This window comes from Anser anser (genome assembly GCF_964211835.1).
Source record: "Anser anser genome assembly, contig: SUPER_W_unloc_4, whole genome shotgun sequence".
Lineage (NCBI taxonomy): Eukaryota > Metazoa > Chordata > Aves > Anseriformes > Anatidae > Anser > Anser anser.
Genome location: NW_028154228.1, coordinates 386,758 through 408,178, shown reverse-complemented (window position 1 = coordinate 408,178; position 21,421 = coordinate 386,758). Strand labels below are relative to the sequence as shown.

General features: G+C 47.8%; 2 protein-coding genes across 4 annotated transcripts in view; both read left to right on the top strand.

Annotated features, from left to right (window-relative positions):
* The window catches only part of LOC310888927 (uncharacterized protein), a gene marked incomplete at its 5' end in the record, with an annotated part of 73,601 nt that overhangs the window by 51,971 nt on the left and 209 nt on the right, over nucleotides 1–21,421 (top strand). The gene's annotated exons all lie outside the window — the stretch shown is intronic.
* On the top strand, nucleotides 1,629–20,735 carry LOC310888928 (uncharacterized protein). Of its 3 annotated transcripts, XM_083852566.1 has the most exons (3): nucleotides 1,629–17,404; nucleotides 18,572–18,835; nucleotides 18,918–20,735. In XM_083852566.1, exon 1 carries the CDS (start codon nucleotides 3,926–3,928, stop codon nucleotides 6,206–6,208), a length of 2,283 nt encoding a protein of 760 aa, XP_083708692.1. In that variant the 5' UTR covers nucleotides 1,629–3,925; the 3' UTR covers nucleotides 6,209–17,404; nucleotides 18,572–18,835; nucleotides 18,918–20,735. The 3 variants fall into 3 exon arrangements, with proteins under 3 accessions (XP_083708692.1, XP_083708693.1, XP_083708691.1); XM_083852567.1 differs by having other exon boundaries at nucleotides 1,629–15,796; nucleotides 18,572–20,735; XM_083852565.1 differs by having other exon boundaries at nucleotides 18,572–20,735.

The following is a 21,421-nucleotide window of genomic DNA, read 5'->3' as shown; positions in this document are numbered from 1 at the left end:
GGTGTTCAGGAGCTTCCCCCTGCTCCAGCGCAGACTGGATCAGTCCATGGCAAATGGTAGGGCTGTGTTTCCATCCCTGGGGCAGTCGATTCCAAGTGCACTGGATGCCCTTCCAAGTGAAAGCAAACTGTGGCCTGCACTCTGCTGCTAGAGGGATGGAGAAAAATGCATTAGCGATATCAATTGTGGCGTACCCCTTGGCTGCCTTTGATTCCAGTTCATAGTGGAGTTCTAGCATGTCCGGCACTGCAGCACTCAGTGGTGGCGTGACTTCGTTCAGGCCACGATAGTCCACTGTTAGTCTCCACTCACCATTAGACTTTCGCACTGGCCATATGGGACTATTAAAAGGTGAATGAGTCTTGCTGATCACTCCTTGGCTCTCCAGTTGACGAATTAGCTTATGGATGGGAATCAGGGAGTCTCGGTGCGATATTTCCGCTGGTGCACAGTTGTGGTAGCGGTTGGCACTTGCTGTTCTTCGACCCTCATCAGCCCCACAACAGAAGGGTCCTCCGAGAGACCAGGCAAGGTAGACAACTGTTTAATGTCCTCTGTCTCCAAGGCAGCTATGCCAAAAGCCCAGCGGAACCCTTTTGGGTCCTTGAAATATCCTCTTCAAAGATATGAAATATCATCTTCTCCTCTGCAGAACCACCTGCAGTCTGAGTTTTGGAGATTTCCGATGTCCTAGTGTCCTTGTGCAGCAGGAGCTGGGAGTGGACAGACCCAGGACAGCTGACCCAAAGTGGCCAAAGGGGTATTCCATACCATCTGACGTCATGCTAAACAATATATAGGGGTGGCTAGCCAGGGTGGGGGGGCCAGCTGCTCGGGGATAGGCTGGGCATTGGTCAACGGGTGGTGAGCAATTGCATTGTGCAGCGGTTGTCTCGTACACATTATTAGTAGTAGTACAATTATCATTATTATTATTATTATTATCCTGTCTTAATAAACTGTCTTTATCTCAACTCACCGGCTTCACTTTCCCGTTTCTCTCCCCCATCCCAGAGAGGGAGGGGGGAGGGTGAGCGAACGGCTGTGTGGTGTTTAGCTGCCAGCCGGGTTAAACCACAACAGTCCTTTTGGCGCCCAACGTGGGGCTCGAAGGGTTGAGATATCGACAAATTTGACCAGAGTGTGTTAAACTAAAATTGGTATAAATATTAGACCTGCTTAATAGTTGCTAGTCACAATGTTGATTGCCTTAATCTCCAGTCTGCTGTACCTGTTTTCCAAATTGAGTTTTATAGTGCGTTACTTTCTGTGTGTGCTCCCTGTTGCACTGTTTATCCTTTCCGGGCCCTGGTTTAAGATTGTTATGGTACTGTGCGGTGTAACAATGGCTTATGAAATGATGAAATATCTGGTCACGACTCTAACCTGGTATTTGTACTCAGCACAGACGTCGACTCTATACTTTGGAAACCATATCTCGGAAACTATTAGCAATTACACCTATTGCCTTTTTTTGTTAGGGAGCCAATCTGTGAAGGGGACAGGGGAAGACATGTTTCCCTACCTGTTCACTCTCCCTTTCTCCTTCACCACCCTCTTATCCCCCGAGCTAGTTACGGTGGTTCTCCGAGATGTTGAATATCCTTGGGATACTCAGACCAGCCTGCTCTTGTTGTTATGTCTCCTGAATGCGCTTCAGGTTTTGTTGAGGGTTAAACAACTACTTAGGAATCTCATCCGGAGATCTGTCTTGAGGCGGGATAGTTGCGAGTGGCAGGGAGTGTGGGAGGATATGGGCAGGTTTCTAGAGCAGTGGTCACCTCCAGTGTTTTGGACATTCACCCCTGAACAACTGCAAAATCCTAAAAAGCTGGCAGAATGCTTGAAAAAAAGGTGTCATGACTCTGGCAGTTCCAAGGTGACACAAATCACTGTAGCGTGCTGGGGTCTGGCTTGTGCCTGTTGAGCTGCAATTGATGCTACTAGCAACATAGCTCCAGCTCCTGCAGCCGCTCCAGCTCCTGCAGCCCCTCCAGTTCCAGCTCCTGCAGCCGCTCCAGCTCCTGCAGCCACTCCACCTCCTGCAGCCGCTCCAGCTCCAGCTCCTGCAGCCGCTCCAGTTCCAGCTCCTGCAGCAGCTCCAGCTCCTGCAGCTGCTCCAGCTCCAGCTCCTGCAGCCGCTCCAGTTCCAGCTCCTGCAGCAGCTCCAGCTCCTGCAGCTGCTCCAGTTCCAGCTCCTGCAGCAGCTCCAGCTCCTGCAGCCGCTCCAGTTCCAGCTCCCGCAGCCACTCCAGCCCCTGCAGCAGCTCCGGCTCCTGCAGCTGCTCCAGTTCCAGCTCCCGCAGCCACTCCAGCTCCTGCAGCAGCTCCGGCTCCTGCAGCTGCTCCCACTCCTGTGTCTGGGTCAGAGAAACGAGCTGTAGCAGTGCAAGTTGACCCCGCAGAGGGTATTCCAACCCCTGTGGCAGACCCTGTGTCTGGGTCAGAGAAACGAGCTGTAGCAGTGCAAGTTGCCCCTTTAAACAAGGTGAAAAAATGGTATAGAGACTCAGGTCGTTTAGAACGCAGACAGTCTTCTGCTAAGTCTGGGCATAGTGAAGACGAGGCTGGGCCATCAAAGGTGCAGGAGACTGAAGATGAGGATGAGGATGTCGAAAAATCAACAGTAACTACCCGGACTCTACACCAGCCATCAAAGGTGCAGGAGACTGAAGATGAGGATGAGGATGTCGAAAAATCAACAGTAACTACCCGGACTCTATACCAGCGTGAGCTACGAGATGTGCGAAAAGATTTTGGTCGCTGCATAGGTGAGCAGCTTGTCACCTGGCTACTCCGGTGCCGGGACACCGGAGCCAATTGTGTGGAATTAGAGGGCAGGGAAGCCAGGCGGCTGGGATTCCTTGCTAGGGACGCATGTATTGACAAAGCAATTGGAGATGGAGCACGACCTCGCAGCCTCTGGAGGCGTCTCCTGTCAGCTGTGCAGGAAAGGTATCCCTTCAAGGAAGAACTTGTATGTCTACCAGGCAAATGGACCACCATGGAGAAGGGAATTCAGTACCTGAGGGAATTGGCCGTACGGGAAGTAATATATAAGGACCTAGACGACGCACAAACACCCACAGATCCAGATGAAGTCCGGTGTACACAACCCATGTGGCGGCAGTTTGTACGGAGTGCACCATCATCATATGCCAGCTCATTGGCAATACTAACCTGGAAAGAGGAGAATCCCCCAGTGAATGAAGTGGCTAAATTCCTCCGGCAGTACGAAGGAAATCTCTCCTCTTCCCTACAGGCCTGTGTCTCGGCTGTGGAGAAACTCTCTGAAGAGGTCCACCAACTTAAAGAGAATTTATCTTCCCCTCCACCTGAATGAACCAGTGTCCACCAGCTAAAAGAGAATACTTTGGAGAAACTTTCTGAAAAGATCCACCAACTTGAAGAGAGATTATTTTCCTCCCCACCTGTACAAACCAGTGTCTCAGCTATTAGGGGTAAACGTTCATCTGTGCAAGGAAGACAATATGGTGGGCACACACACCGCGCCACCCTGTGGTTTTACCTACGTGACCATGGAGAGGACATGAGAAAATGGGATGGAAAATCTACTGCGACCCTAGAGGCACGGGTACGTGAGTTGCAAAAGAAAACAATTGGTAAGAAGGGGTTCTCTGAAAAGTTTGCTGCTCCAACTTCCAGCAGGCAGTCCTTTAAACACAGAAATGAAGATTCTGACCAGGACTAGAGGGGCCCTGCCTCCAGCCAGGGGGAGGAAAGGGACAATCGAGTTTATTGGACTGTGTGGATTCGATGGCCTGGCACGTCAGACGCACAGAAGGCTTTAGTAGACACCGGTGCACAATGTACTCTAATACCATCAAGCTATAAAGGGCCAGAACCCATCTGTATTTATGGGGTGACGGGGGGATCCCAGCAGTTAACTGTATTGGAGGCTGAAATGAGTCTAAACGGTAATGAGTGGCAAAAGCACCGTATTGTGACTGGCCCGGATGCTCCGTGCATCCTTGGCATAGACTATCTTAGAAGAGGATATTTCAAGGACCCAAAAGGGTTCCGCTGGGCTTTTGGCATAGCTGCCTTGGAGACAGAGGACATTAAACAATTGTCTACCTTGCCTGGTCTCTCAGAGGACCCTTCTGTTGTGGGGTTGCTGAGGGTTGAAGAACAGCAAGTGCCGATCGCTACCACAACTGTGCACCGGCGGCAATATCGCACCAACCGAGACTCCCTGAGTCCCATCCATAAGCTAATTCGTCAACTGGAGAGCCAAGGAGTGATCAGCAAGACTCATTCACCTTTTAATAGTCCCATATGGCCAGTGCGAAAGTCTAATGGTGAGTGGAGACTAACAGTGGACTATCGTGGCCTGAACGAAGTCACGCCACCAATGAGTGCTGCAGTGCCGGACATGCTAGAACTCCAGTATGAACTGGAATCAAAGGCAGCCAAGTGGTATGCCACAAATGACATCGCTAATGCATTTTTCTCCATCCCTCTAGCAGCAGAGTGCAGGCCACAGTTTGCTTTCACTTGGAGGGGAGTCCAATATACTTGGAATCGGCTGCCCCAGGGGTGGAAACATAGCCCTACCATTTGCCATGGACTGATCCAGTCTGCGCTGGAGCAGGGGGAAGCTCCTGAACACCTGCAGTACATCGATGACATCATTGTGTGGGGTGACACTGCAGAAGAAGTTTTCGAGAAAGGGAAGAAAATAGTCCAAATCCTTCTGAAGGCCGGTTTTGCCATAAAACAGAATAAAGTTAAAGGACCTGCACGAGAGATCCACTTTTTAGGAATAAAATGGCAAGATGGACGTCGTCAAATCCCAATGGATGTGATCAACAAAATAACAGCTATTTCTCCACCAACTAGCCAAAAAGAAACACAAACTTTCCTAGGTGTCGTCGGGTTTTGGAGAATGCATATTCCAAATTACAGTCTGATTGTAAACCCGCTCTACCAAGTAACCCGTAAGAAGAATGCTTTTGAATGGGGCCCTGAGCAACGACAAGCCTTTGAACAAATTAAGCAGGAAATAGTTCATGCAGTAGCCCTTGGGCCAGTCCGAACAGGACCAGATGTAAAGAATGTGCTCTACACCGCAGCCGGGGAGAATGGTCCCACCTGGAGCCTCTGGCAGAAAGAAGCTGGGGAAACTCGAGGTCGACCCCTGGGGTTTTGGAGTCAGGGATACAGAGGATCTGAGGCCCGCTACACTCGAAACGAAAAGAAGATATTGGCAGCATATGAAGGAGTTCGATCTGCTTCGGAAGTGGTCGGTACTGAAGCGCAGCTCCTCCTGGCACCCCGACTGCCGGTACTGGGCTGGATGTTCAAAGGAAGGGTCCCCTCTACACATCATGCAGCTGATGCTACATGGAGCAAGTGGGTTGCACTGATTACTCAGCCGGCTCGAATAGGAAACCCCAGTCGCCCAGGAATCTTGGAGGTGATTATGGACTGGCCAGAAGGCAAATACTTTGGGATATCATCAGAGGAGGAGGTGGTCCGTGCTGAAGAAGCCCCACTGTACAACAAGCTACCAGAAAATGAGAAGAAATATGCCTTGTTCACTGATGGGTCCTGTCGTATTGTGGGAAAGCATCGGAGATGGAAAGCTGCTGTATGGAGTCCTACACGACGAGTTGCAGAAGCTGCTGAGGGAGAAGGTGAATCGAGTCAGTTTGCAGAAGTGAAAGCCATTCAGCTGGCTTTAGATATTGCTGAACGAGAAAAGTGGCCAGTTCTCTATCTCTATACTGATTCATGGATGGTAGCAAATGCCCTGTGGGGGTGGTTACAGCAATGGAAGCAGAACAACTGGCAGCGCAGGGGCAAGCCCATCTGGGCTGCGGCATTGTGGCAAGATATTGCTGCCCGGGTAGAGAACCTGGTTGTAAAGGTACGCCATGTAGATGCTCATGTGCCCAAGAATCGGGCTACTGAAGAACATCCAAACAACCAGCAGGTGGATCAGGCTGCTAAGATTGAAGTGGCTCAGGTGGACCTGGACTGGCAACATAAAGGTGAATTATTTATAGCCCGATGGGCCCATGACACCTCAGGCCATCAAGGTAGAGATGCAACATACAGATGGGCTCGTGATCGAGGGGTGGACCTGACCATGGACACTATAGCACAGGTTATTCATGATTGTGAAACATGTGCTGCAATCAAGCAAGCCAAACGGTCAAAGCCTCTTTGGTATGGAGGCTGAAATGAGCTGAATTATGGCTGAAATATAAATATGGAGAGGCCTGGCAGATTGATTACATCACACTCCCTCAAACCCGCAACGGCAAGCGCCACGTACTTACAATGGTGGAAGCAACCACCGGATGGCTGGAAACATATCCTGTGCCCCATGCCACCGCCCGGAACACTATCCTGGGCCTTGAAAAGCAAGTCCTATGGCGACATGGCACCCCAGAGAGAATTGAGTCAGACAACGGGACTCATTTCCGAAACAACCTTATAGACACTTGGGCCAAAGAACATGGTATTGAGTGGGTGTATCACATCCCCTATCATGCACCAGCCTCTGGAAAAGTTGAACGATACAATGGACTGTTGAAGACTACACTGAAAGCAATGGGTGCTGGGACGTTCAAAAATGGGACATCAGGATTCATTTCTGGGGCTCAGACTGTAGAGGTCCCCACTGGGACAGAGATCAGTCCTAAGGGTCAGGCTGCAGAGGTCCCCATGGAAACATCCGAGTCCTCCCCTGAGGCTTGACCTGCAGATGTTTATGCAGGGATATGAAAGACCCCTCCTGAAGCCCAGGATGATTCTAATTATATCCCAATAGCACTTCGAACAGACAAAGGGTAGGGCCAGTTATCCAGGCTCCGTAAAGACAGGCAGTGGGACCAGGCGGAGAACCTATTTTTGTTCATATTCCGTTTACAACATCGGATTTGTTAAACTGGAAACACTGTCGGACCTTATAGGGAGAACCCGGCAGAAATGCATCAGTTGTTAGAAACTATCATGATTTCCCATAACCCTAACTGCTGAGATATACAAGCCCTGTTAAACACATTGTTGACTGTAGAAGAAAAGGGAATGGTCTTAGAGAAAGCTCAGGCAGAAATGAAGAACTTTTACCCGAGAGAGGTTGTAGAAGAATTGTTACTTGTTAAGAAAGATCCTAAGTGGGACCCAAATAGCAGCAGGGGGCAGGAATTAATAGAACAATATTGGAAATTAATCCTATATGGGATTCAGAACAGAGTACCTGTGCTGGGTCTGGCTGGGATGGAGTTAACTTTCCCTGCAGCAGCCCATACAGTGCTGTGCCTTGCACTTGTAGCTAGAACAGCACTGGTATCACTCCAGTGTTGTGTCTATTGCTGCACAATACTGGCACCGGATCAGGACTCCCTCCAAGCCCCCAAGAGGCAGCAGGCTGGGGATGGGTAAGTGATGGGGAGGGGACATCACCAGGGCAGCTGACCTAAACCGACCAAAAGGATATTCCATGCCATATGATGTCACACTCAGCAATAAAAGGTGGGAAAGGGGAAGGGGGGGGGGGGGGGGCTCTTGTTGTGGAAGTGTCTGTCCTCCCGAATAACCGCTACACGTATTGAGGCCCTGCTTCCCAGGACGTGTGTTGTGGTTTAACCCGGCCAGCAGCTAAACACCACACAGCCGTTCGCTCACCCTACCCCCTCCCTCTCTGGGATGGGGGAGAGAAACGGGAAAGTGAAGCCGGTGAGTTGAGATAAAGACAGTTTATTAAGACAGGAATATAATAATAACAATAATAATAATAATAGTGATAATGATAATAGTATTAATAATAATAATGTGTAAGAAACAAGTGATGCACAATGCAATTGCTCACCACCCGCTGACCGATGCCCAGCCTATCCCCGAGCAGCCGGCCCCCCACCCCGGCTAGCCACCCCTATATATTGTTTAGCATGACGTCAGATGGTATGGAATACCCCTTTGGCCACTTTGGGTCAGCTGTCCTGGGTCTGTCCCCTCCCAGCTCCTGCTGCACCCCCAGCCTGCTCGCTGGCAGGACAGAGCAAGAAGCCGAAAAGTCCTTGGCCTGGTGTAAACACTGCTCTGCAACAATTAAAACATCGGCATGTTATCAGCGCTCTTCTCATCCTAATCCAAAACATAGCACCCTACCAGCTACTATGAGGAAAATTAACTCTGTCCTAAATGGAACCAGGACAACGTGGCTGAACATCGCTCATTGATGGGAAGCAGAGAGTAACTGCTTTTCTCTCTCTGTGCTTCTGCATTGCCTTTGCTTTTTTTTCTTTTTTTTCTCTTTCTTTTTTTTCTCTTTCCTTTTTTTTTTTTCCCCCTCCCTTTTCCCTTTAATTAAATTATCCTTATCTCAAACCTTGAGCTCTTTGTGTCATATTTTCTCCCCCTTCCTCTTTGAGGAGGGGGAGTGAGAGAGCGGCTGTGGTGGAACTTGGCTGCCCATCTGAGTAAAACCACCACAGTCCGTTTTTGGCGCCCAACGTGGGGCCTGAGGGTTGAGATAACAGTAGAATTGATTAAAGTACTTACAACTAATACGCTTGCTAGTTACTGTGTTCGGCTTTCTGTTAATATTTTTCTGTGTGATTACGTCGTATGTAATTCATTCCATGTTCTCTCTTCTCTATATCTGATCAGAGAATGTGCTAAAATCTTTGTTTGGTTTCTTTATTTCACTGTACTGTAACACACTGGCCTTGAGTTTAATCTGTTACTCAGGCCCTGCACTGTTATCATTCTGGTCTCCTGGACATTATCTTTTTGGGAATATTAAGAATTACACTGCCTTCTTTTCCTCCTCTAGAAGACAATTTGTGAATAATATCAGGAATGGTACCTCCTTCTTCTCTCCCAGTGGGCTAATTACAGCAGCCTTTGAGTATCTTGAATACCCTTGGTCAACTATCATCTTCCTATTATTAGGCCTGCACAATGTGTTTCTTTTCCTCCCTAAGGTCAAACAATTCATTAAGAATACCATCCAAGAACCTGCCCTGAGACAAAGTAGTTGTGGGTGGCAAGGTGTGTGGGAGGATATGGGCAGATACCTGTCACGGTTGTCTCCTCCAAGGGTTTTTCACTTCACCCCTGAACAAGTGCAAAATCCAAAAACACTGGTAGAATGTTTGAAAGACATATGCCCTGACCCTGGCAATACCAGAGAACTCCAGCTTGCTGCATTCTGCTGGGGTCTGGCCTCCGCCTATCAAACAGTAATTAACACTGCCCATCACCCTCAAGGGGATGGGGAGGTCTTTGAATTTGATGACCAGATAACACACACTGCGACCATCCCAGAGGACCAACCATCCATGGTATCAGTTGCCCCCATAATTAAGACAAAACAATGAAAATAGAAGTCATCTCATTTAGTAAGGGAAGAAGCCCCTCCTAAGGAGGAGGGAGAAGAGGAAAAGGCAAGCAACTTTAAAGCAAGGTCATCACAACAACATTAGGAAGAAGAGATGGAAATCATAAAGGAATCTGAAACCACCCGATCTCTATCCCCGAGTGACCTGCGGGATATATGAAATGATTTCAGTCATCATCCAGGTGAGCACATCCTCACCTGGCTGCTTCGATGCTGGGACACTGGGGCCAATAGCCAACAATTAGAAGGCAATGAAGCCAAGCAGCTGGGATCCCTCTCTAGAGAAAGGGTCATTGACAGAGTAATTGGGAGAGAGGCACATGTTCTCAGCCTCTGGAGGCGACTCCTGGCAGCTGTGAAAGAAAGGTATCCTCACAAGGAAGATATTGTATATCAACTAGGCAAGTGGACCACCATGGAGAAAGGTCTCCAGAAACTGAGGGAATTAGCTGTGCTGGAGATGATTTATAGTAATTTGAACCATGAACAGACACCTAAAGACCCTGATGAAGTCCAGTGCACAACATCCATGTGGCAGAAGCTTGTACGGGCTGCACCCCCATCACATGCCAGCACGCTGGCAGCAATAAATTGGGATGACAGGATGGGGCCAACAGTGGATGCTGTGTCCAGCCAGCTTCAGAAATATGAAGAAAATCTCTCTGCCCCAGTACGGGCCTGCATTTCAGCCATGGAGAAACTGTCCCAATGGTTAGAAGAACACATAATTTCCTCCTCACCTAGATGGAGGAATCTTTCAGCCATTAAGTGCCAGAATTCTCCAGCTCAAGCAAGGGAGTACCCAGGATGCACACCACGGGGCACCCTGTGGTTTTATTTGCATGACCACAGGGAAGATATGAGGAAGTGGGACGGTGAACCGACCTCGGCCCGAGCTGCTCAGGTACGTGAACTGCGAAGAAATACATCAGCAAGAAAAGGGTCCCCTAGGAGAATTGCTGCCCCAGTTTCTGTTGGGCAGTCCCCCAGAGGCAGTAGAAGGGCTAGTGTTACTCCTGACCCTGACGAAGAGACCTCTGCTTCACATTTCCAAGAATTAATTGACAGATGCTCCAACCAGGACTAGAGGGGCCCTGCCTCTGGCCAGGTAGAGGAGAGGGACAACCAGATTTACTGGACTGTGTGGATCCGATGGCCTGGCACACCAGAACCGCAGAAATATAAAGTTCTAGTGGACACCGGCGCACAGTGCACCCTAATGCCATCAGGCCACCAAGGGGCAGAACTCATCTGTATCTCTGGAGTGACAGGGGGATCCCAAGAGCTAACTGTATTGGAAGCTGAAGTGAATCTAACTGGGAATGAATGGCAAAAGCACCCCATCGTGACTGGCCCAGAGGCTCCATGCATCCTTGAAATATACTCAGGAGAGGGTACTTCAAGGATCCAAAAGGGTACTGGTGGGCTTTTGGCATAGCTGCTTTAGAGACAGAGGACATTAAACAGTTGTCTACCTTGCCTGGTCTCTCGGAGGACCCTTCTGTTGTGGGGTTGCTGAGGGTCAAAGAACAGCAGGTGCCAGTCACTACTACAACTGTGCACCAGCAGCAATATCACACCAACCGAGACTCCCTGATTCCCATCCATAGGCTAATTCGTCAACTGGAGAGCCAAGGAGTGATCAGCAAGACCCACTCACCCTTTCACAGTCCCATATGGCCAGTGCGAAAGTCTAATGGTGAGTGGAGACTAACAGTGGACTATCGGGGCCTGAACGAAGTCACGCCACCACTGAGTGCTGCAGTGCCAGACATGCTAGAACTCCAGTATAAACTAGAGTCAAAGGCAGCCAAGTGGTATGCCACAACTGATATCGCTAATGTATTTTTCTCCATCCCTCTAGCAGCAGAGTGCAGGCCACAGTTTGCTTTCACTTGGAAGGGCATCCAGTGCACTTGGAATCGACTGCCCCAGGGATGGAAACACAGCCCTACCATTTGCCATGGACTGATCCAGTGTGCACTGGAGCAGGGGGAAGCTCCTGAACACCTGCAGTGCATCGATGACATCACTGTGTGGGGTGACTCAGCAGAGGAAGTTTTGAGAAAGGGAAGAAAATAATCCAAATATTCCTGAAAGCTGCTTTTGCTATTAAACAGTCGTGGTTAATGGAGTCAAATCTAGTTGGAGGCCAGTCACTAGTGGAGTCCCCCAGGGCTCAGCACTAGGGCCAGTTCTCTTTAATATCTTTATCGATGACCTGGATGAGGGGATCGAGTGTACCCTCAGTAAGTTTGCAGAGGACACCAAGTTAGGTGTGTGTGTTGATCTGCTCGAGGGAAGGAAGGCTTTGCAGGAGGATCTGTATAGGCTGGACAGATGGGCTGAGGCCAACTGTATGATGTTCAACAAGGCCAAGTGCCAAGTCCTGCACCTGGGGCACAACAACCCCAAGCAGAGCTACAGGCTGGGAGATGAGTGGTTGGAAAGCTGCCTGGCCGAGAAGGACCTGGGAGTACTGGTCGATAGGCAGCTGAATATGAGCCAGCAGTGTGCTCAGGTGGCCAAGAAGGCCAACAGCATCCTGGCTTGTATAAGAAGCAGTGTGGCCAGCAGGACTAGGGAAGTGATTGTCCCCCTGTACTCGGCTCTGGTGAGGCCGCACCTTGAGTACTGTGTTCAGTTTTGGGCCCCTCGCTACAAGAAGGACATGGAGGTGCTCGAGAGAGTCCAGAGAAGGGCAACGAAGCTGGTGAGGGGGTCTGGAGAACAAGTCTTATGAGGAGCAGCTGAGGGAGCCAGGGTTGTTTAGCCTGGAGAAGAGGAGGCTCAGGGGAGACCTCATCGCTCTCTATAGGTACCTTAAAGGAGGCTGTAGAGAGGTGGGGATTGGTCTATTCTCCCACGTGCGCAGTGACAGGACGAGGGGGAATGGGCTAAAGTTGCACCAGGGGAGGTTTTGGTTGGATATTAGGAAAAACTTCTTTACCGAAAGGGCTGTTAGGCATTGGAATGGTGTTGTGGTTTAACCCAGCTGGCAGCTAAACACCACACAGCCGTTCGCTCACCCTCCCCCCTCCCTCTCTGGGATGGGGGAGAGAAACGGGAAAGTGAAGCCGGTGAGTTGAGATAAAGACAGTTTATTAAGACAGGAATATAATAATATAAGGAATATAAGGAATATAATAATAACAATAATAATAATAATAGTGATAATGATAATAGTATTAACAGTAATAATGTGTAAGAAAACAAGTGATGCACAATGCAATTGCTCACCACCCGCTGACCGATGCCCAGCCTATTCCCGAGCAGCCGGCCCCCCCACCCCGGCCAGCCACCCCTATATATTGTTTAGCATGACGTCAGATGGTATGGAATACCCCTTTGGCCAGTTTGGGTCAGCTGTCCTGGGTCTGTCCCCTCCCAGCTCCTGCTGCACCCCCAGCCTGCTCGCTGGCAGGACAGAGCGAGAAGCTGGGAAGTCCTTGGCCTGGTGTAAACACTGCTCTGCAACAATTAAAACATCAGCATGTTATCAGCGCTCTTCTCATCCTAATCCAAAACATAGCACCCTACCAGCTACTATGAGCTACTTAACTCTGTCCTAACTGGAACCAGGACAAATGGGCTGCCCAGGGAGGTGGTTGAGTCACCATCCCTGGAGGTCTTTAAAAGACGTTTAGATGTAGAGCTTAGTGATATGGTTTAGTGGAGGACTTGTTAGTGTTAGGGCAGAGGTTGGACCAGGTGATCTTGGAGGTCTCTTCCAACCTAGATGATTCTGTGATTCTCTGATTTTGTGAGAGTACAGTCAAGGGACCTGCACAAGAGATCCATTTTTTAGGAATAAAATGGCAGCATGGACATTGCCACATTCCAATGGATGTGATCAACAAAATAACTACTATGTCTCCACCAACTAGCGAAAAAGAAACACAAGCTTTCCTAGGCCTTGTGGAATTTTGGAGAATGCATGTTCCAGGCTATAGTCCGCTTGTGAGTCCTCTATATCGAGTGACTTGAAAGAGGAACTATTTTGTGTGGGACCCCGGGCAACAACAGGCCTTTGAACAAATCAAACAAGAAATAGCAAGTACTGTAGCCCTTGGGCCTGTCCATAACAGACCACCTGTGCAAAAGGTACTTTATACTGCAGCTGGGGAGCATGGCCTCACCTGGAGCCTCTGGCAGAAAACCCTAGGAGAAACTCGAGGTTGACCTCTGGGGTTCTGGAGCCAGGGCTATCGAGGATCAGAAGCCAATTACACCCCAACTGAAAAGGAGATAATAACAGCGTATGAGGGTGTTCTAGCTGCTTCAGAAGTTTTTGGTATAGAAGCACAACTCCTCCTGGCCCCACAGCTACCTGTATTACATTGGATGTTCAAAGGGAAAATTCCCACTACACACCATGCAACTGATGCTACATGGAGTAAGTGGGTAGCATTAATTACACAGCAGGCTCGAATGGGGAAATGCAGCCGCCAAGGAATCCTGGAAGAGATCATGGTCTGGCTGGAGGGCAGGGATTTCGGAGTACTGACAGAAGAATTAACTCGTGCTGAAGAGGCACCACCATATAATGAGTTGCCAGAAAACAGAAAGCAGTATGTGTTGTTCACTGATGGATCCTGCCGTGTGGTAGGGAGCCATCAGAAGTGGAAAGCTGCTGTGTGGAGTGCATCACGAGTCGTGGAGGCCATGGAAGGGGAAGGCGAGTCGAGTCAGTATGCAGAAGTGAAAGCCATACAACTGGCCCTAGAAATTGCTGAAAGAAAAGTGGCCAGTACTGAATCTCTACACTGACTCATGGATGGTGGTAAATGCTCTGTGGGGGTGGCTGCAGCAATGGAAACAGAGCAACTGGCAGCGCAGAGGTGAACCTATCTGGGTTGCTACCCTGTGGCAAGATATTGCTGCCCGGGTAGAAAACCTGGCTGTAAAGGTACTTCATGTAGATGCCCACATGCCCAAGAGCCGCGCTACTGAAGAACATCAGAATAACAAAGAGGTGGATTGAGCTTCGAAAACTGAAGTGGCTCAGGTGGACCTGGACTGGGGACGTAAGGGTGAGCTGTTTGTAGCTCGATGGGCCCATGAAACATCAGGACATCTGGGGAGGGATGCCACATACAGATGGGCTCGTGATGGAGGGGTGGACCTGACCATTGAGGCCATGACACAGGTCAACCATGAGTGTGAAACTTGCGCTGCAGTCAAACGAGCCATGAGGGTAAAGTCTCCCTGGAATAGGGGGAGGTGGGTTGGATTTCGATATGGTGAGGCCTGGCAAATTGACTATATTGGACCACTCCCACAAACCTGCCAAGGCAAACATTATATACTCACCATGGTAGAAGCAACTACTGGGTGGCTGGAAACATACCCCGTAAACCATGCCACAGCCCGAAACTCTATCTTGGGTCTGGAAAGGCAAGTGCTGTGGCGACATGGTACACCAGAGAGAATTGAGTCTGACAATGGGAGTCACTTCCGAAACAATCTTGTCACCTCCTGGGCCAAGAGGCATGGTATTGAGTGGGTGTATCACATCCCTTATCACCCACAAGCCTCTGGGAAGGTTGAGAGGTACAATGGACTGTTAAAGACTATGTTAGGAGCGTTGGGTGCTGGGACATGGAAACAATGGGACATAAATCTACCAGAAGCCACTTGGCTAGTTAACAGCAGAGGGTCTGACAGCTGTCCTGGTCCTGCTTGAAACAAAACCCCTACACACGGTGAAAGGAGCTAAAGTCCCTGTAGTGCATGTAGGGAAGTGGATGGGGAAGGCGGTGTGGGTTGCTCCTGCCATGGGAAAAGGCAAACTCCCTTGTGGGATTGTCTTCGCCCAAGGACCAGGGTACACCTGGTGGATAATGCAAAAGGGTGAGGATATCACGTGCATGCCTCAAGGAGATTTAACCTTGGGAGAAAATAATCTGTAATCTAAGTTATGTGTTGTAGGAAGACACTGCAGAACCAATGACAGGTCAACTTCGCAAGGAACCGGGCAAGTGCAGCAGTGACTTGAGCTAAGCTGGTGCTGGCGTCCAGAAAACCAACTCCGCCTGCCCTGAACGACCATTTTGGCAGATGAAGCTGAAACCATCAACAGTTCTTATGAACATTTTGGGGAGAGGCCTATAGAATGAAAAGAAGTACAGACCTATAAATCTCTTAATGGACAGGGACCAGTAGTGATGAGAGTATCTATATACTAAAGTATGTGGGACCTGAGAGTGACACAAATGTTATGGAATAAGGGGTGGAGGTTGTGCTGGGTCTGGCTGGGATGGAGTTAACTTTCCCTGCAGCAGCCCATACAGTGCGGTGCTTTGCACTTGTAGCTAGAACAGCACTGGTATCACTCCAGTGTTGTGTCTATTGCTGCACAATACTGGCACCGGATCAGGACTCCCTCCAAGCCCTTAAGAGGCAGCAGGCTGGGGATGGGTAAGTGATGGGGAGGGGACATCACCAGGGCAGCTGACCTAAACCGACCAAAAGGATATTCCATGCCATATGATGTCACACTCAGCAATAAAAGGTGGGAAAGGGGAAGGAGGGGGGGGGCTCTCGTGGAAGCATCTGTCCTCCCGAATAACCGCTACGCCTATTGAGGCCTTGCTTCCCAGGACGTGGCTGAACATTGCTCATTGATGGGAAGTAGAGAGTAACTGCTTTTCTCTCTCTGTGCTTCTGTGCAGCCTTTGCTTTTTTTTTTTCTTTCTCTTTCTTTTTTTTTCCCCTCTCCCTTTTCCCTTTAATTAAATCATCCTTATCTCAAACCTTGAGCTCTTTGTGTCATATTTTCTCCCCCTTCCTCTTTGAGGAGGGGGAGTGAGAGAGCGGCCGTGGTAGAACTTGGCTGCCCACCTGAGTAAAACCACCACAGTACCAAAACCAAAAGACCTCTCTGAATTATTCAAAGTCCTCCAGGGCCTGGATGAGAATCCATCTGCTTTAAAAAAAAAAAGCCAGAAAATGGACAGATTTAGACCCAGATGAGCAGGTGAATGATTGACTGTTTTCTATGCTGTTCATAGGGCAATCTGCCCCAGACATTAGGAAAAAGCTGCAAAAGATAGAGAAGGAGGATGGAAGAATGTCAATATCACGGCTGATCGACAAAGGCTATAAGGTTTATAACAAGCAGGAAGCAAAGAAAGACAGGGAAAGAATGAAAGTACAGGCATCACTGATAGCAGTGGCTGTGAGAGATGGAGGTAGAAGTAAGAGCGAACGAGAGGAATTTTCAGGGAGGCAAGGCCGAGAACAGGCAAGGGAGGTGCAGCGAAAAACTCACTTGGGCCTCAACCAGTGTGCTATCTGCAAGAAGGAGGGGCACTGGAAGAAAGAATGTCCGCTGAGGAAGAAAAAGAAAACAGTAGGCAGTGAGAAACAAGAGCAGGCTTTGGTTATGCTAGAAGACAGACTCAAGGAGACTGGGGGATAAATTTCTGATTTCCCCAGCAGATCCCCTGGTTCCAGTGAAGCTGGGGGGGGAAATAATTTATTTTCTTTTAGATAGCGGAGCAACTCATTCAGTAATAACAGATTGCAAAGGACCCTTAAGTAAAACAAAAGTTCTAATTACCGGAGCGACTGGGAAATGGACTTTAAGACCCTTTTTACAGGCTATGTATTGTGAGATCGGAGGAAAGGTTTTGACACAGCAGTTCTTATATATGCTTGAATGTCCTGAAGTAAGAAATAGATGCTTAAGGGTTAACTGTAGAACTATAGTAGATCTAGACAAGTCACCCAATGCTGATTTTGCAAGTTTTAGCTAACACAGAAGTGCATCATAAATCAGCCATAAGGACAGGACTGAGGTAGGGAATATCAACGGGAGACCCTAAAAGGGAAGAAAAGACTTCATACCAGCAAGATAAGGGAAGAAAAGACTTCAAACACACAGATAATAGAACCAGCAAGAACTGGCTTGGACTGCTGAAGTTTGTAAATGAGAGGAAGGGTCAAAAGTCTGACAGCAAGGAAGACTTCTGGCCTTCATCAAAAGACCACCAGAGTACGCTGGACGACTGCCCAAGGGCTCTGGTATGCATGCGAATAGGGGCGGGAACCTATGTTAATGATTCTTCGGATACCTAATGAATATGCAAGAGACTTACGGGGGGGGGGGGGGGCAGGAAGTGAAATGAATAAGTATATATCCCATCAATATAAGCACCCTGGTAGTAACCCTTGGTGCACAAGCTAGGAGGAGCGATCCCCCTTGCACCCAGTGCTGCAATAAACATACCTGCTTTATAACTGTGCTCGAGCTGTAAAGTTTGTTTCCATGCGTCAGTCCTCTCCCTTTGTTGGGAAGAGATCTGCTGTGCAAACTACATGCACAGGTAACCCTCTCCACAAACGGGATAACAGTTAAAATTCCATCTGAGAATGCATGGAAGGCACAAATTTGTTTATTGACAGAACCAAAGGCAGAGGAAAGGCTACAGATCTCTGAAGAGGTGTTGAATGCAGTGACTCCTTTTGTATGGGCAGGATAGCCTGAAGCGCTTTTCTATTGGACCGAAAATGCAAACTATAGCAAACCAAATAGTGCAAAAATGTCCTATATGCTGTGCTAACAACCCCAAGATTCAGCCAAAACTGCCACCAGGGGAGACAAGAAAAGGAATGAAACCTGGGGAGTATTGGCAAGTGGACCTTTCTGAATTGCCTAGACAAGGACTACTATATCGATATCTTCTAGTACTGATGGACACATTCACTGGATGGCCAGAGGCTTTCCCCTTCCGAACTAATAAAGCTAGGGAAGTCGTAAAGGCTTTATTGAAAGAAATAATCCCATGCTTTGGAATACCAGAGGGACTTTCCTCAGACAATGGACCTCATTTTATATCACAAGTAGTTCAAGAAATATCAAGGGCATTACAGATTAAGTGGGATTTACATACTGCTTGGAGACCACAATTGAGTGGGTAGGTAGAAAGAATGAATCAAACACTAAAAAGACAGTTGACTAAAATTTGCCAGGAAGCTCAGCTAAAGTGGCCAGAAGCCCTACAAATAGCTCTGAATTAGGATAGTCCCCAGAGTTAAAGAAAAAGTTAGCCCGTTTGAATTATTATATGGCAAACCATATCCAGTAAGTGAATTGGTGACAGAAGGGAGTCAAATGCATGTCGGGGGGGGGGAGGGTTGGGTCAGACAATATTTGCTGTCTTTGTCTGCCATGTTGTCCTCTCTCCATAGATATGTACAGGAGTGATTACCAAATCCATTGAATGTTCTGGTACACCCATTCCGATCTGGACATCAGGTGCTGATTCGAACCTGGAAAGACGAGCCTCTAAAGGAAGAGTGGAAAGGACCTTACACTATCTTGCTCCACACCTACACTGCAATCAAGGTGGAAGGGATCAAATCGTGGATTCATTACACTCGTGTGAAGGCAGCACCACCACCAGAAGAGGAGAAGCAAGACCTACCATCAAAAGAAGCAAAAGAGACCTTGTGGCAAGTAGAACCGACTGAGGACTTGAAATTGCTGTTTAAAAGGACAAAATGATTTCTGTTCTAATTATAATTTCTTTAACAGGGTCGACTTACAGTTCCAATGCTTGGACACAGAACTCTATAATTCAGTTAGCTTTAAACTTAACCTGCTTTGCAAACACATCATTTTGTTGGGTATGTACACATGTACCTGCCTCAGCACGAGGGAACTCCTATCTATGCTGTACCACTCACTGTAAACAAGACAGACGTATGGCAGTTAGCAAACTCAAGCAATGCTAGTATTTCTCCTCCACTACAGTCTCCCTCTATCCCTGTGTACCCTATCGAGAGAGAAAATCTATCATGTGTATACTCAATTAATAGAAGTAAGGAGAATGTGGCCCAGGGATCGTATGTGGGTTCCTGGAATCTAATTGGACAATGTAAAATGATGATTGTAGTTGAAACCACCAATTACACTATCATAAAAAAATTATGGAAGCAGAAGTGGACCTATCGGCCTCCACTGGTGGATATCCCTGGGAGGAGTACATTGGCTATGTGGTCCACGAGCATGTAAAGCACTTCCTCCTGGATGGTATGGGACTTGTGCCCTAGGAGCTGTAGTTCCAGATGTTAGACTCCATAAACTTGCAGACATAAGGGGTTGGCTAAGATCACAGGCCATCTTTATGTCACTTCAGGAGAAACGAGGAATTTATAATCCCCTTTCAAACAGAAATACCTGGTTTCATGCTTTGTGGAGGGCATTAATCCCTGCATTGGGAGTAATAGAACTCGAGAGAGCAATAGTAAATATTTCTGCAACTTTAGAAATCATAAGCAATGCCACTACTGATGCTCTTGGTCGAATACAAACAGAAATAGAACAAGTATCCCAAATAGCCTTAGAAAACCATCTTGCTTTAGATGGGCTACTTGCAGCCCAGGGAGGTGTTTGTGCTGCGATAAACTGCAGCTGCTGAGTCTATGTAAATGAGAGGAAGCAAATTCAAACAGACATTAACCAAATCTGGCAAGCATCCCACTTGTTTCACCAAATATCTCAGGACGCAACACTTGGTAGTGGACCAGGTTTTTCCTGGCTGTGGTCATGGTTGCCAGATTTTGTATGGTTTAGGACAACTGTTTTTAATTATTATGATAATTGTAGCGATGGTATTGATATGTAGTTGTGTTCTGCGATGCATGCCTACTTGTTTGAATTCATATAGTGCTTTATTCAGCAAGCGCAAACCTCACCAAGTGATGTTAGTGAAACGAGATATAGATAATATAGAGTATTTCTTCAAATTAATAGAAATGGACAAGAACTATGCAGTGAGAACTATGAAGCCTAAAAGTGAGGTTCATAGTCTCAAGGGGGGGGGGGAAATTGTAGTCCCAAAGCTGGGAAAAAACAAGGAAACCTTGAAGAAAATAGGGAGGCCTGTAGCTTGTGTAGTCTTTCTATAGCTTGTGTAGTCTTTTACCTGAGAAAATAAGGAAAGAGAGAGACAGGTAGCCTTGAGCTAGCAGAAGCAAGGAAGATAAGGGATAAAAGGTAAAAAACAAGAAGGAGAAAAACAGCTCCAGACTGACCTATAGTAACCTTTTGCTCATTAGGGGTCATTAACATATTTAAAACCGCACCCATCAAAATGCTAATGTATGCTAAAGTTGAATTTGGTGTCCCATTTCCACCCCCCGTTCCTGTGTAATGTGCAAACTCAGTAGAGATGTTAGGTGAGCTGTAATAGCCAATCAAAAGTAGCCAAAGAGATAGTTTTCACAAGTTTGCTGTGTATAAATGACAGTGATTCGAGTCAGAGGTGTGCTTGCTTTGTGAAAGACTGCTAAGCACCTGACTCTGCAGAGTTATATAATTAATTATTTAATTAAAAGACCTTTGTGTGGATACCAACTCTGTGTGCTTATTGGCGCGGTGCACCGGGCACGAACCTACGGACAACAGGGCTACAGCTCCTTGGATACCCTGATAAATCTGCCACTATCTACACCATCCTAATTTATATCATCTTTTGCTTTGCAATACTATTTCCACTTCAATTTGTTTGCCACTTTGACTTGCGGAAAATGGACTCCACAATCAGTAAGATTGTAAAGTAGGTATGTTTATTCAGCACTGGATGGCACGGGGGTAGTCCCACCAAAGTTGTGCAAACAATTCGCTCGCTTGCATTCCCTTTTATCCCCTAAAATATTACATATGCATTAAGTTTCACAACACATCTATGCATATTCATTTCCTAGCTCTGCCTAGCCCTGCTTCGTATGCTAATTATCTTATCAGTCCTTCTGCGCTTGCGTAGTACTCTCTGGTGGTCGTCTGGGTGGTCGTCGGGATGAAGTAAGACGTCTTCATCAGAGTTGAACTTTTCACCTCGTCTCCCTGCGCATGCTCTCTGAGCCCTTGGTCACAGTCTGAACCATAAGGTTGGTTTGATATGGTTCTCGGTGTCCGAGGGGCTCCTGTTATCTCAAGGCCTTGCAAGTTTGGCATTATTTATCTTGCCCTTTTACAAACAGTCCTCTTTATCTCTGAGCCCTTGGTCACAGTCCAAACCATAAGGTTGGTTTGAT

What these genes read in the sequence shown, in the direction of transcription:
- LOC310888928 (XM_083852567.1), top strand. Translation starts at nt 3,926, where the DNA reads ATGAGTCTAAACGGTAATGAGTGGCAAAAGCACCGTATTGTGACTGGC.